The following is a 14,383-nucleotide window of genomic DNA, read 5'->3' on the forward strand; positions in this document are numbered from 1 at the left end:
ATCACTTCTTAATAGAACTCCCATCTTAGTAAATTTACCCCTATGTGTTTTCATATATTGTCCGCCTTACGGTAGACAAATTTAGGTTTCTCTTGAAGATACTTAACAATAATGGGATCCTTAAGTAATAGTCCCCAATGTTTCTTTATTATTCTTTCTAGTTCCTGATGTTGGCTACTATACTTAGTATTGAAAGGTATTCTTAAATTATCATCTTTCTTCCATTCTTTTGATCCTATTAGTTCCTGCTGACTGGAAGCTGCATATAATATTTAATATATGGTTTCTCTATTTTCTCCTGTTATGTGATTCAGGGGTCTATGTACTAAAGGGAGAAAAGGGGTAAAAATGCTAAAGGCAGAGAAAATCCCTGTACATACCGCTTCTCAGTATGTACTAAAGGGATTTTCTCTGCCTATAGCCTGCCAGCGCTAAGTGCAGGCTACAATATCACACTGGACCTAGGGCACTTAGCGCTGCCATAAACACCTATGTCCCAGGTATTACTAAGAGGAGATGTCATTTACCGTCATCTGACTTCCCCAGCGCTGATATCGCCTCCTGTAGCTGCTGATATCTGCTACTCCTCACTGGAGAAGCAGGACTTCAGCTGTGTCAGGTTGGCCATTTTTAAATAAAGTGTGTTGAAAAAAAAAAAAGTCACTGCTGTTGCTGCTGCTGGCGGCCGGAGCCTGGAGATGGTGAGTCACACACAGGGCTGTCAGGGGAAGGGAGTGTCAGCTGTTACCACTGAGGGGGTGACTAAACGTTCACCCTCCACGGCTGGTCTATTTTTAGTAAGTGCTGCGTTAGCCATCTCCTGCTTCACAGCGGTAGCAGGCGAAGCAGGAGTGGCATTAACGCAGCGTATTAGTAAATAGACTCCTTAATGATTAATATCATGCAATTGGAAATCTCCTGTAGAGTAATGGTGCATACACACGATCAGATTTTTCCTTCAGATATGAACGATAACGATTTAAAAATCGTTCAGTCGTTCATATCTGAAGGAAAATCGTTCATATCTGACATGCCTGAACGATGGTACGATCAACGATGCGCGTTCCCGTTTGTCAGATAACGATATCTGACATCTGATGTGTTTGCAGTCAGACTTGGACGATTCCATTCATTTTAATGCAGTCAAAAATCGTTCAATCATTCAAATCGTTCAAAACTTTGGTAAAATCGTTCAAATCGTTCAGTCGTTCATCTGACAAATCTGACCGTGTGTACGCTCCATAACACGTATTTTAACCTAGAAGGCAATTGTAGACACCTGGGGGTATATTTACTAAAGTACGGGTTTTTAGAAGTGGAGATGTTGCCCATAGCAGCCAATCAGATTTTAGCTATTATCTTCTAGAAGGTGTTAGATTAATGTTAAGTAGAATCTGATTGGTTGCTATGGGCAATCAACACTTAAATTACTTTCACAATTCATTTGTTTATTGATGAAATTATGTAAAAATGTTTCCGTGGAAGGTAATTAGTGTTTAGGCACTGTACATCAGAGACTCAATACAAACCAGGAAACTAAAGGCTGTTTTTAAGCCTGATGGCCGTTAAATACAGAAGTTGGGGTTCTGAGCCTAACAGAGTCCCAGCTTAGATCACTTTGGGGGTTCCGAGTCCTGACTCGGGTCTTCTCGCAAGTTTGAAACTCGGATCTAAAAAAACTGGATCTTGCGTATTTTGGATTGCATATAAATCGTGATTTCAGGTGCTGTGTGGTGGTCAAAACATGAATGGAAAAGAATGTTAATGATGTTAATAGTACTATAGGAACAAAAGCAGGTCCAAATTACAAGAGATTAGCTGTTTTTATAATTTTTTAAAGGAATGCAAAACCAAAACCATAACACTTGAGGTTGGTTTTACCAAAACACGACTATGATTTAGAACCAAAATAAGGGGGTCTGCATACATCTGTAGTTGCTATGGGCAACTACTCCCCTGGTCCACTTCTCCACTCTTCACACTGCTTGATACTACAACCCCCTTGAAGGTCTTTAACTGGGGGCTGGGTGATTGACAATTGTAAGGGAATCTATGATTGTTGGAGGAGGTTTGTTGCATGGTGGGTTTTAGAAATGTATATAAGGCAGACTCATTCACTAGACAGGCCTCTTTGTCCCTGACACTCACCCCTTCCTGCCCCCAAAATCTGTGCATGAGATGTTGTATTGTAGTTGCACTTGCCACTAGAACCCCTTTAATATTTACTATACTAGCACCCTATTTCTTGTACTCACCTTCAGTATACAAAGTTTTATACAGTAACACAGATGAAAGGTTTCTACTTGCAGAGCTGTCACCTTATAGCCTAAGATGTTAATTTTATTTGCTCTCAGCTTTTCCTACAAATCTAATTTGTACTGTACTACATTTTTTTTACAGAATTCCCACCTGGCACAAATGTAGGACTTATCATAGGAATTCTGGTTGCAGTTCTGTTAGTGGTGGCTCTTGTTGCTGCATTATATTATCTGTTCATTGTACGTAAACGGCGCAAAAAGTAAGTAACTAACATAAAACAACATCTCAATTCCTAATAGTCAGCTGGAGTAGATAACCTAGGTCCTTGTAGCTCTTGCAGAATTATTGTTGTTTGTTCCTCCTCTATGTTGTTCTTCATTGTACTGTATCTCATTGTTCACTCTATCACAGAAGTTCCCAAATGCGGTCCTCAAGGCTTCTCAACAGTTCAGGTTTTTAGAGCTATCCATGGCTGAGCACAGGTGACTTTATTAGTACCTCAGTCAATTTGATTTAACCACCTGTGCTCAACCATGGATATCTCTAAAACCTGAACTGTTGGGGAGCCTTGAGCACTGCATTTGGGAACCTCTGGTCTATCACCTTTGTCATAGTTACCAAATAGGTCTTTTTTTTTCAAGGTTCAGGGCTGGATTAAGGCTTGTGGTGCCACGGGGTAACTAAGTTGTAGGAGCCCCATCAATACAATTTACACCCCACTGCTACTATGCCCCTAACCCTGCCCCACAGTGCCCCATTTTTGCTACACAGTGCCACCCCACACCTCCCCAGTGCCCCTGAGTACTCACTTCCCATGGCATGGCCAGGCTCCACTTGAATATTTCCAGCTCTGTGCTCTGCCTGCACAATGCATACAGCTCAAAGCATCTCCCGAGTCCCATCATCAGTTTCACAGATGTGATGTGTCACATGAGGCTGATGAGGAGACTCAGGAGCCACTCTCCTCTGTATGTACTGTGCATGCAGAACACATTTGCCCCTGTCCAGGAACCAGGGACGTTCAGTGAGGGTAGGCAGGGGAGGCAGAGAGTTGGTATAAAAATTATTAGAATAATAGAAAGAAGATCTTTATAACATAAACATATTCTTTGTTTACTGTAATAATTTTTTTAGTTAATACTCACCATCTCTGTAAAGCACCCTGGTACTGCAGGGTGACAAGAGATGAAGCAGCAACAGCTCAGCCTCGCTTCTGTATAGTCAGACACTGCTTCAAGAGCTGGGGACGGGGCCAAACCATGGACAGTAAGCTGCACAGAAAGAGAGCTAATAGTGGCATGCCTCTGAATATGTGTCATGTGACCAGGAAGTGCACTGCAGTGTTTAGAGAATGGAGCTCACTCAGCTCAGTCAGCAGAAACAAGAGAAGACACAGTGACGCAGGTAGGAGAATCAATGGATACTGAAACTTAGTGTAGTTAGAGGAGAGTTACAGTGAGGAGGGGGTGAGACAGGCTCCCAGCACCCAGACCCATCTCCATGTGTGCCTCCCCAGCCATTGACCTCACCACACGTGCCAGGAACAGGTGCTGGGCACATGCTCTTGACAATTTTAGGGTCAGACCAACCATGCTCGGTGGCCCCCCTGTGTGTGGGAGACCCAGGGCGACCGCCCTATGTTGCCCCCTCCCTCTCCTCTAGGCCCCTTAATCCAGCCCTACCAAGGATAGTCCCAGGATTTAGATATTCTACCTGGCAAGTCTCTCTTTTTAGTATTGTCACATTGAGGAGTGCATCTATAGTCTTTGATGAAATCACTGCTATTTTTCAGGCCTTCAAGTAACATGAATTCAGTGATGGAAATGCCAACTAGCAATGGTAAGTTGCATCAACCATATCTGTCTTTAGTGTATAAAGTGTAAGACGCCCACAAATGCAGCAATAGCTCAGCCGATATCAGGCAATTCTGCCAATATCATGAATTAGAACATAAAAGGCCTGATTCTGGGTCAGAGGCAATGTCGATGATGGACGCAGCTGAGCATTCTTTTTTATACTGCACATGTGTCTACAGTAAGTGGCAGGGCGCATCCCTCCAGAGCACTTGCGCACAGGCTTGCAGCTGTGATTAAGATGCACAGCCTCAGAAATGTCTATGAAATGTATTTTGCATTCTTGGGCAGTGACTGGAAGGTGACAGGAAGCTGGCTCTGCAGAAGCATGGAGATTGTCAGTCTTCTGGGCGTGTTATGGAAGTGTCGTGAGCATGTTGCAGAAGTTGTTATGTACACAGATGCTTAATCCTTCACACAGGAGACAATACTCTGACAGACAATCTGCTCCTATAGTAGCATGGGGCTGGTACAAGTAACAATGGAGCGACTGACGGTTACATCTACAGACACACCAAGTGGCAGCTCTAAGTGGGCGTATCTGTCCTCACACATGCAGACTCCTGACTGTACACTGGGGAAGGGCTTGTAGCAGTATTTGCATAAAGTCACAGAAGCAATATCGGCAAAAGACGCACAGACGCACACCTGACTTAGAATTAAGCCAGTATATTCACTGATGATTTACCTTCATATAAAATCTTCTTTATCTTATATATTCTTATATATGTATATATTTATTTATTTATTACCAGTTATTTATATGGCACACACATATTCCGCAGCGCTTTACAGAGAATAGTTGGCCATTCACATCAGTCCCTGCCCCAGTGGAGCTTACAATCTATGTTCCCTATCACATGCACACACACATACTAGGGTTAATTTTTGTTTTGAGCTAATTAACCTACCGGTATATTTTTGGAGTGTGGGAGGAAACCAGAGTACCCGGAGGAAACCCACGCAAGCACAGGGAGAATATATAAGCTCCGCACAGTTAGGGCCATGGTGGGAATTGAACCCACGACCTCAGTGCTGTGAGGCAGTAATGCTAACCATTACACCATCTGTGCTGCCCCACATATATATATATATATCTCCAGAATATAGTGTGTATTATTCCAACAGTGTTCTTGTCTTCTGCTATATTCTATCATGAGAATGTAAACAAAAAATAAAATAAAAATATATATCTATGTATATATATAGGAAAGCACAATAGTGTATGCTGTTTCAGAATGGGTCCTGCGTAATCGGACCCTGCATGGCATTTAAGGGGTGGTGCAGGGGCAAAGTTGGCCGGCATTTCTGGAAACAGGGGTCGTGTCCACCCCATTTTCCGGGAGTGGCTAGGCCAGGTACTGCATTGACGGATGCAGCTTCCTGGCCTCGCAAGCCTGCCAGCCTGAGGAAGCTGAGGTTTACTCAGCTAGCCAACAGCATGGTGCCGATGGTCACAATGGTGATCCCAGCTTGCAACCTCAGTTGCAGGACTGCGATCACAAATGCCGCAGGGGGTGTCATACACCTCCTGCTTCATTTCCATATTAGCAAGAACGGAATTGCAAAGCCTGCCTGCGTGCAGCTTTGCAATGCCATCCGATGCTGAATCACAACCTATGTTATATACAATTGCACTGCTTTGACTCAGTCCAAATATAAGTTGCAAACCCAGTATAGACTCTAGAGCACTTAACACCATTTAAACACCAGAGATGAACATCAGGAGTAAATACCAGAGGCCACCTTTTTGATAAGGTGCTGATAGTGGTGAAATGCGTTAGACCTACTAACCACTGGACATTTTGTTACAAGCCCACATAGCTATCTTATTGCTCAAACATTTCTGAGAACTGCACCTGCTAACTTGGGGTCATGGAAGAGTCACACGATTTACATCACACTATTACCCATTCCAGTTTACATGGAGGGACTGCTACCACACCAGGAAACTCTTCTTGAGTCCCAACATCCCGCAAGTGAGAGTCAAGTTATCTTCACCTTTGGTAATCTATTCCAAGTACACTCTGCTGTGACTATAGAATAAGGGCTTTTAATATTATAACTATACTAGGATTGATTCAGTCTGGACGTTAGAACCTTTTAATAAATATAAAGAAGTTTCCAAAGATTCAAGGATGTTCTAGCTTATAGACATTTTATTACTTCATGCTGTGTGATTATATACTTATTAAAGATTGTTGCATACATGTATTTATGATTAAATACATTGTTACATTGTGCTGCGACATACTGTAGCAAAAAGTGAAATGCTTCTATCTCCTTCCCACAACATAAGCAGTTACCTAAAGACTTCTGGTAATGCCTCAAACCCCCCACCCCACCCCCACAGCCAGCCACATACTGTATGCCTGACTTCACAATTGTGTGTTTTAATAAGCATCTGCAGAACATATTATGCAAACACCATTTACATTATTATTATATTCCAAATATATGTAATTATCCTGTATTTCATGGGAAGACAAAACTACTGCATATCATTAACAAACAGTAAGAATAAGAAAGCAGCCTCTGAGTTCTGCTTCTCAAACATAGGAACATGTGGTATTGTGTAACCTTGTCTGTGATCACAGTGCCGTCCTGTGGAGAAGACAGGTTTGTGTGTCTAACCTATAGGGGAAGAGGATTCATGTTCACTCAGTGTGTTATGATAATGGTATTTTGGAAGTGCAGACCATGAGATGAGGAAGTGGAATGTAGATGTAAATGATGAAAGTTCAACAGAAATTAGTTTGAGGTGATTCCTTCCTGATTTACATCTAGTTTCTGTCATCCGCTTTCTAGAAAAGTGTTTTCTTTAGGTAAGCGAAATGCTAACAGCAAAGCCCAAAAGTGAATGCCCTAATCATGTACAGTACAGCACATAGCTTTTCTTGGGTAAACAGACGTGCCCTAAAGAGAGCCACCAATCACAGACATACCCCTATATTAATAGACTCACCAGTCCAGCTCAGACCTTCCTGATCTGCAAGACAGATAAGCTATTGTTGTTCCCAAGCCCCACTCCCAGCTCCTCCTTCCCTAATCCTTATTCACAATCCCTGCTCTGTGTCCTTACCTACCCTACTTACCCAGCTCTTACCCCATTCATCAAATGTGTTCCATCTCACTGATCTATCCCGTACCCATCCCCTACCACCACCTATACCAGGGGTGGACAATAAGTGGCAAATCCCAGCATGCCTTGCAATAGTTTTAGCATGGCTAAATAGCAAAAATGTGGCAGGGCATGCTGGGATTTGATTCTACAACACCTGGAGGACCGCTTATTGCCCACCCCTAACCTACACCATCACCTACACCACCACCTACACCACCACCTATGCCATTGAACTTACTGTAGATTTCCGTGGTGCTAGCTCCCACTGCATCTGTATACAATCAATTAAAATAGATCAGCTGTAATGGAGTCTGTATAACTTAAGCTATACAAATTAAGGTTCCAATAATGCTATGCAAAGTAGAATTCCCGCCCTCTCATGCCCAACCTGTGTAGCTTACATAGTGCCCTGCCCCTCATCTCTGTACTCCTGCCTATAAGCCTGTTCCCATTCTGCAACTTCCCATTCTGCAAACACGACATCATTATTACACGCTCAGCTCTTAATATTTGCATTAGGCTTACAAAGCCAAAATAAAAATAAACCGGCTGAGTGTCTTTGTGTGGCTAGGCTGGCAAATAATGATTTAGGTTTTTACGTACTGTACTCTACAAGTTCTTACGCAAACTCAGAACAGGGAAGTTACAGGTATGCAAAAAAGTGAAGCAACGCTCATAGCGTTTAATGCAAATGGTGTGAGCTTTCTCAATCTACAGATCACACATTTGTACGGTTTCCCTAGTGTTTAACCCTTACTCCCATAATCTAATTCCAACCTCTCCCTAGTGCCTAACTCTAACCCCCCATAATTTAACCCTTACACTCCTCCTAGTGCCTAACCCTAATCCTCCCATAATCTAACTATAACCTTCCCCTAGAGCCTAACCCTAACCTCCCTACATCTGTAGCCTAACCCTAACTCTCCTCCTTGTATCTAACCCTAGTCCCCTAATCTAACTCTAACCTTACCCTAGAGCCTAACCCTAAACCCCAATAATTTAACTCTAACCTCTCCATAGTGCCTAACCCTAACACCCTATAATCTAACTGTAACCTCTCCCTAGTACCTAACCCTAACCTCCCTGCATCTGTAGCCTAATCCTAACTCTCCTCCTAGTGCATAACCCTAACCCCCCATAATCTAACGCTAACCTTCCCCTAGAGTCTAACCTTTACCCCTCATAATTTAACTCTAACCTCTCCTTAGTGCCCAACCCTAACCCCCCATAAACTAACTCCTTGCGCAAGGTAGTACACAGCACCCTGGCTAAATCAATTTGTGACTCCTCATTTTCCTTAGATCCCCAAGCACGCAAGCCCGTATATAATGGAGGCCTCGTTTATTGATCATCTGTTTTTTGGGACACTGGCACAGCTGAATCAGACTGTGAGGTGTGCCAATTTTTTTTATTTCGACAGGTATCCATTAAGGGACATATATATTGAAATCTTGTGAGATTTTTTTATTTTTTTTTATCTTTACTTTTTAATTATTATTATCTTTCTCCTCTTTTTAAGCCTAATGTGATGTTTGCTACATATTGATACATTGTATTGTATTGTCTGGATGATACATTTTTTATAAGTAAAATAAACATGGTTTATACTGTGACAATTTAGTAACTGTTTCCATTGCGCAGTTCTTTGTATCATATTGGCTATATTATCTTTTTAACCCTCACAGAAGGTTAATTGGACTACAGCATTAGATCCAGTGTGTTTTAATAACTTGGTAGCACCTATTTTCCAAGGGACGTCCCAGCTTTTCAATATTTGTGCCTGGAATTTTTCCATAACTGAGTGAGTGTACATTTCATTTCCCCTTATGCTGCTGACCTGATGCAATTTTCACCAGGGCCGAACTAGGATTTTTGTCACCAGGGGCAAGACAGTAATTTGGCGCCCCCCCTGGTAATTCCCTCTGCAGTAGTGCCCCTATAGTAATGCCCCCTGAGGTAATGCCCCTGTAGTAGTGCCCATATAGTAATGCCCCTGTAGTAGTGCCCATATGATAATGCCCCCATAGTAATGCCCCCATAGCAATGCCCCTGTAGTAGTGCCCATATTGTAATGCCCATATGTTAATACCCCCATAGTAATGCCCCTGTAGTGCCCATGCTCCCATATTAATGCCCTTGTTGTAATGCCCCTGTAGTGTCCATGCTATCATAGTAATGCCCCTGTAGTGCCCATGCCCCCATAGTAATATCCCTGTATTGCCTTTACAGTAATGCCCTGTAGTGCTCATGCCCCCACAGTAATGCCCCTGTGGTAATGCCTCTGTAGTGCCCATGCCCCAATAGTAAAGCCCCTGTAGTGCTCATGCCCCATTAGTAATGCCCATTATTGCCCATGCCCCATAGTAATGCCCCTGCCCCCATAATAATGCCCCTGTAGTGCAGCTTATTAAAAAAAAAAATACTTACCTTGAACCCTGCTCCTGCATCCAGCATCGCATCCGGTCCGCCGGCTGCTCCTCGGAACTATGGGGGAAACATCATGACGTCTCCCCCATAGTGCCCATGGGGAGAGCCGGAAGCTGGAGTTCGGGAGAGAACTCCAGCCTCCGGCTCCGGCTACACCGCGCCGCTGCAGAGAAGGAGCCGGGCGCCCGCTGGTAATAAATATTACCAGTGGGCGCCCGGCTTGGAGCCTCTCTGCAGAGCCGGGCTGGAGGTCACTGGCACTGGGTACAGCGGCGCACCCAGGGCACGTGCACCTCCAGCCCCCCCCTAGTTGCGGCCCTGCTTTCACTGCCTGTTTTGATTCTATGGGTTTCATACCTCCCAACTACCCAATTTAGGTGGAACAGTTCTAATTTGCTGAGAACAAATGCAGACTCACAAACTCCATTACTGTTGTTTATGGTCTCATTTATGTGAAGAGATAATGTAACAAATAAAATAATGTAATTAATAATTAAATGTACTTTTTTTTCCATTTAGGTCATAGTGGCTCTCCATCTATGGTTAGTAATCACATTACTGTAATTTACTATTATTATTATTATTATTATTATTATTATTATTATTATTATTATTATTATAATAGTGGTGTAGATTATTATTATTACCAGTTATTTATATTGCGCACACATATTCCGCAGTGCTTTACAGACAATTTTTGGCCATTCACATCAGTCCTTATCACATATTATATCCCCTATCACATATTATCACATATTATATTACCTATCACATATTATATCCCCTATCACATATTATCACATATTATATTCCCTATCACACTTACACACTAGGGTTATTTTTTTTGTCAAGAGCCAGTGAACCTATCAGTATATATTTGGATTGTGGAAGGAAACCAGAGCACCCAGAAGAAACCCACGCCATCATAGGGAGAATATACAAACTCCACATAGTAAGGCCATTATCATCTAAAGATACCTAGAAATTGAGCAAATGATTTTAAGCATTGCTAAGTAGAGCAGCTTTAACTCAAATAGTTTGAATCATCGCTTTGGGATGACCGTGGCTACATCAGAGCAGTTGATCAGCTTAGAGGACATGTAGAGTAACCAGCACCATATTGGCAAGGTAGGAGCATGTATTAGTGATACTGCTATACAAAAGGAGAAGCACAGCTAGACGTATAGAAGGGCAGACTGCCACCATTATATGTTAGCAAATGACAACCTGGAAAAATCAGACTTTTTCTAACCCGTATTAATATTTTATTACAGGAACAGCCAGAGCTACAATATGCCGATATTGCATTCAAGAACAAAGATCCAGGAAAACAACAGGTGAAGCCCCCTCCCTAACACTTACTTGCCATTGTAATAGTATATAATGGTAATGTTATATTATGTAATGTTACGGTAGCTATCGTTATATTATTATTATTATTATCATCATAGTCAGCTTTTAACAGAGTAGCACAAATAGTAATTTTCACTGTTCAGGTTTAACTGCATGAATACAGTATATATGTTCATTTTACATTGTGAGAGGGGCGGCTGTAGGCAGAGGGCTCAGGGCCTGATTCAGAGTTGGGAATAGAGAGAGATATCGCTCAACTGATCATCTTGGTGAAACCATGCTGCACTGCAGGTGGGGCAGATTTAAAATGTGCAGAGAGATTTAGATTTGGGAGGGAGGTGTCCAAACTGATTTCTAAACTGTACAGTAATAAAGCTGTGCAGTATTTGTGGGCTACATGCAAAATCAGCCAGTATTTATCCCACATGTTAAAAATCTATGTATTTACACCCCTTGCATTGCAATATGGTTTGTCCAGGTTCACAGTTAAGTGCTATGTCTCTCTCTATTCCCAACTCTGAATCAGGCCCTCAGTACAGCTTTACTACAGCCCATGGCAGGAGATGCAGGATAGGCAAGAGCTATAGGCTTGATCCAGAGATAGACACAAATGCCATTGCAGCTGCAATCTCTCCCGGATCACAATTGCAAAATTATACTAATGAGCCTCTAACCGCCTAGCGCTTGACGCCCACTGACAGCATCTCACATGCACAAAACCAGATACATGGGATACAGATCAGGTGGCCATCAGCCTTCTGAGTAGGTCTAAGCTGTCGCAGACACAGTGGGTCTCCAGACACACAGAGGGCTCTCCTGCTGCCAGCAAGGACGCAGAGCCTAATTTATGCACGCCCAGAAAACACTGTTTAAATGGTCCCGACATGCCTATGTGCAATCGCTCAATCTGCATTAAATATCAGTATTGCGTCCACATCTGAATCAAGCTCTATATATACTCTACTTAAGAGGATCGGATAGGGATTATATATGTGACACCATATGGTAATGTGGTCATGGGACAGCCTGTTGTGATGCTCCCATTTACCCTCCCTGTGCCTACATCCTCCGGTCCCTCTGCTCTTTGAGCAACGTTTCAATATATACATAACAGCTTATTTATTACATATGGCAGCAGAGAACTGAGGCTTCAAGTACATTAGTTACAGTACTTAGAGCCCAGTAGATTGTATTAAGACTATAGTGGGAGATGTATCAAGCCTTGGAGAAAGATGGTCTATTTACTAAGCTTTGGATGGAGATAAAGTGGAAGGAGATAAAGTACCAACCAACCAGCTCCTACCTGTCATTTTTCAAACACAGTCTGTAACATGACAGTTAAGTCAGGTACACAAGGAACAATATGCTCTATGAGCGATATCATTCAGTGTTGTCCCCTCATCTACTGGGCTCAATGTTGTTCCCAACATTGAGCATACACGCTGAATGATATCGTTAACAATATCAGTCAGTGACGTCACCGGCCACAGTCCCCGAACATGCAGGGCCTGACGATATCATCAGGTTGGCCTGCATTTTCGGGCGACAGCAGACATCGTTAACAATCCGCGGGAGAACTCATAGTTAGCGATGTCATGCTTACACACGGAATGTTATTGAACAATAATGATATCGTTACTAATCCTAACTGTCATGTATTTAAAAAATGACAGTTAGGAGCTGATTGGTTGGAGCACTATTTAAGATTAGAATCAAATGATAACAAAAATTTTACTCGCTGATAAATTTGGGTGTTGGTTGCTCATAGTTACCTGTTTTAAGAGTACTAGGGAATCAGTAAGTTTTCCCAGATTGCATTGCAAGTGAACCTATCTTCCTAAATTTTTCATATTAAAACATTCACTGGATAATAAGTAAAAGCATTTCAGTTTCAATCTTTACATCACAAGTATTTGTGACGTTCACAACTAGTAAGTGTGCGTGCTACGTCTTTGTACCCCTATGTCCAATATCTACCTGAGCTCCTCCATTATTTAACGTGATTGCAATCAAGTAGCAAAAGGGAAAATTAGAAAAAAATAATTAGATGTAATTAACAAAAAATATTTATATGCTGCTCATTAGATTAATTATACTTGTAACCGAATAAAAAATATACAATATCATATAAGCATATAATGTAACTACACAGAACAGTGCTACCTTTAGGCAACTGCCTAATTTGCCTATGTGGTGAATGCAGTTGCTGCTATCTCTGTATGTACATTGGCGGTCAGTACATCCTGCCTGTACATTATATACAGTGAATAATATTTTAAAACCAATTTACTCATTTAATAACCTGTCCATGTATTTTTTTCTTTTAGCCTCCATCAGGAGCATTGTATGAAAATGGGATTTTACAGGGGCAGCCTCCAGCTGAGAACATTGTATACTCCGAAATAAGATTACAGTGACCTCTTCCCCGAACGGGAAACAGTATTCCATTATTTCTACAATTCATTCATTTTATCACACGTCAGCTCTGCATCAGGATTTTAGGAGTGATCATCTTCTTGTGACACTGTCTGAAGTATAAGATGTTGGTCTGGCAATGTCAGGAAGTAGCTAAGTCTGTGATAGCGGAACATGAGCTGTCTATGGCTGGTCAGTGTCACAATATATTGTTCTCACGTTGAAGAGATCGCTGTAATGTTGGAAAGACTGATAACATACTATATAATTCATGTCTCAAAATAAACTCAGGTTGTCAGTGTCACTGACTGATGCAGATTATGGACTTGCTGGAGAACGTCTGTGTCAGTTTATGTTGCTGACTATATTGTGTCTGTTATGTATCCATAGATTAAACTGTATTGTATCCATGGACTTAGCTTTACACTGTTCTAAGGGGTAAATTTACTAAAGTGAGAGTTTTTAGAATTGGAGATGTTGCCCATAGCAACCAATCAGATTCTAGCTATTATCTTCCAGAAGGTGCTAGTTAAATGTTAAGTAGAATCTGATTTTTTGCTATGGGCAATATCTCCACATCTAAAAAGTTTCACCTTAGTAAATACCCCTTAGATGCAACTACTTAAGGCCTCAATTTCAGTAAGAAATAAATATTTTGCCTTATGCCTTTATATGGTCATGGAACTGTTGATTACTTATAATATCCTTATAAATTACCTCATGAGTTACTACTCTTGTGCCCTTAGTTCAAATGTGGATCTGTAATATCTTGATAACAGCAGGATAAATAGTACATTAAATTAAATATGAGATTGGGGATGCAGTTTATAGACCGGCGAACTAAATGCCGCCGGTCTATATCCCAACAGGAGAAGCCCAATGGAGGACTATCTTAATCCCGATGCTGGAACGCCGAAGGATGACAGCCTGAATGAGGTAAGTCCGAGGCATC

General features: G+C 41.8%; 1 protein-coding gene across 1 annotated transcript in view; it reads left to right on the forward strand.

Moving 5' to 3' along the window:
- Positions 1–13,433, forward strand: part of LOC148442032 (cell adhesion molecule CEACAM7-like) — a 39,242-nt gene extending 25,809 nt beyond the window's left edge. The window contains exons 3-7 of the mRNA XM_088464333.1: positions 2,401–2,518; positions 4,052–4,098; positions 10,183–10,205; positions 10,938–11,000; positions 13,344–13,433. Coding sequence (XP_088320459.1) covers positions 2,401–2,518; positions 4,052–4,098; positions 10,183–10,205; positions 10,938–11,000; positions 13,344–13,433 — 341 coding nt within the window. The remainder of the gene's footprint in view (positions 1–2,400; positions 2,519–4,051; positions 4,099–10,182; positions 10,206–10,937; positions 11,001–13,343) is intronic.
- Positions 13,434–14,383: the final 950 nt, after the last annotated feature.

Source organism: Taudactylus pleione, unplaced genomic scaffold (assembly GCF_031769625.1).
Source record: "Taudactylus pleione unplaced genomic scaffold, aTauple2 ptg001654l, whole genome shotgun sequence".
Lineage (NCBI taxonomy): Eukaryota > Metazoa > Chordata > Amphibia > Anura > Myobatrachidae > Taudactylus > Taudactylus pleione.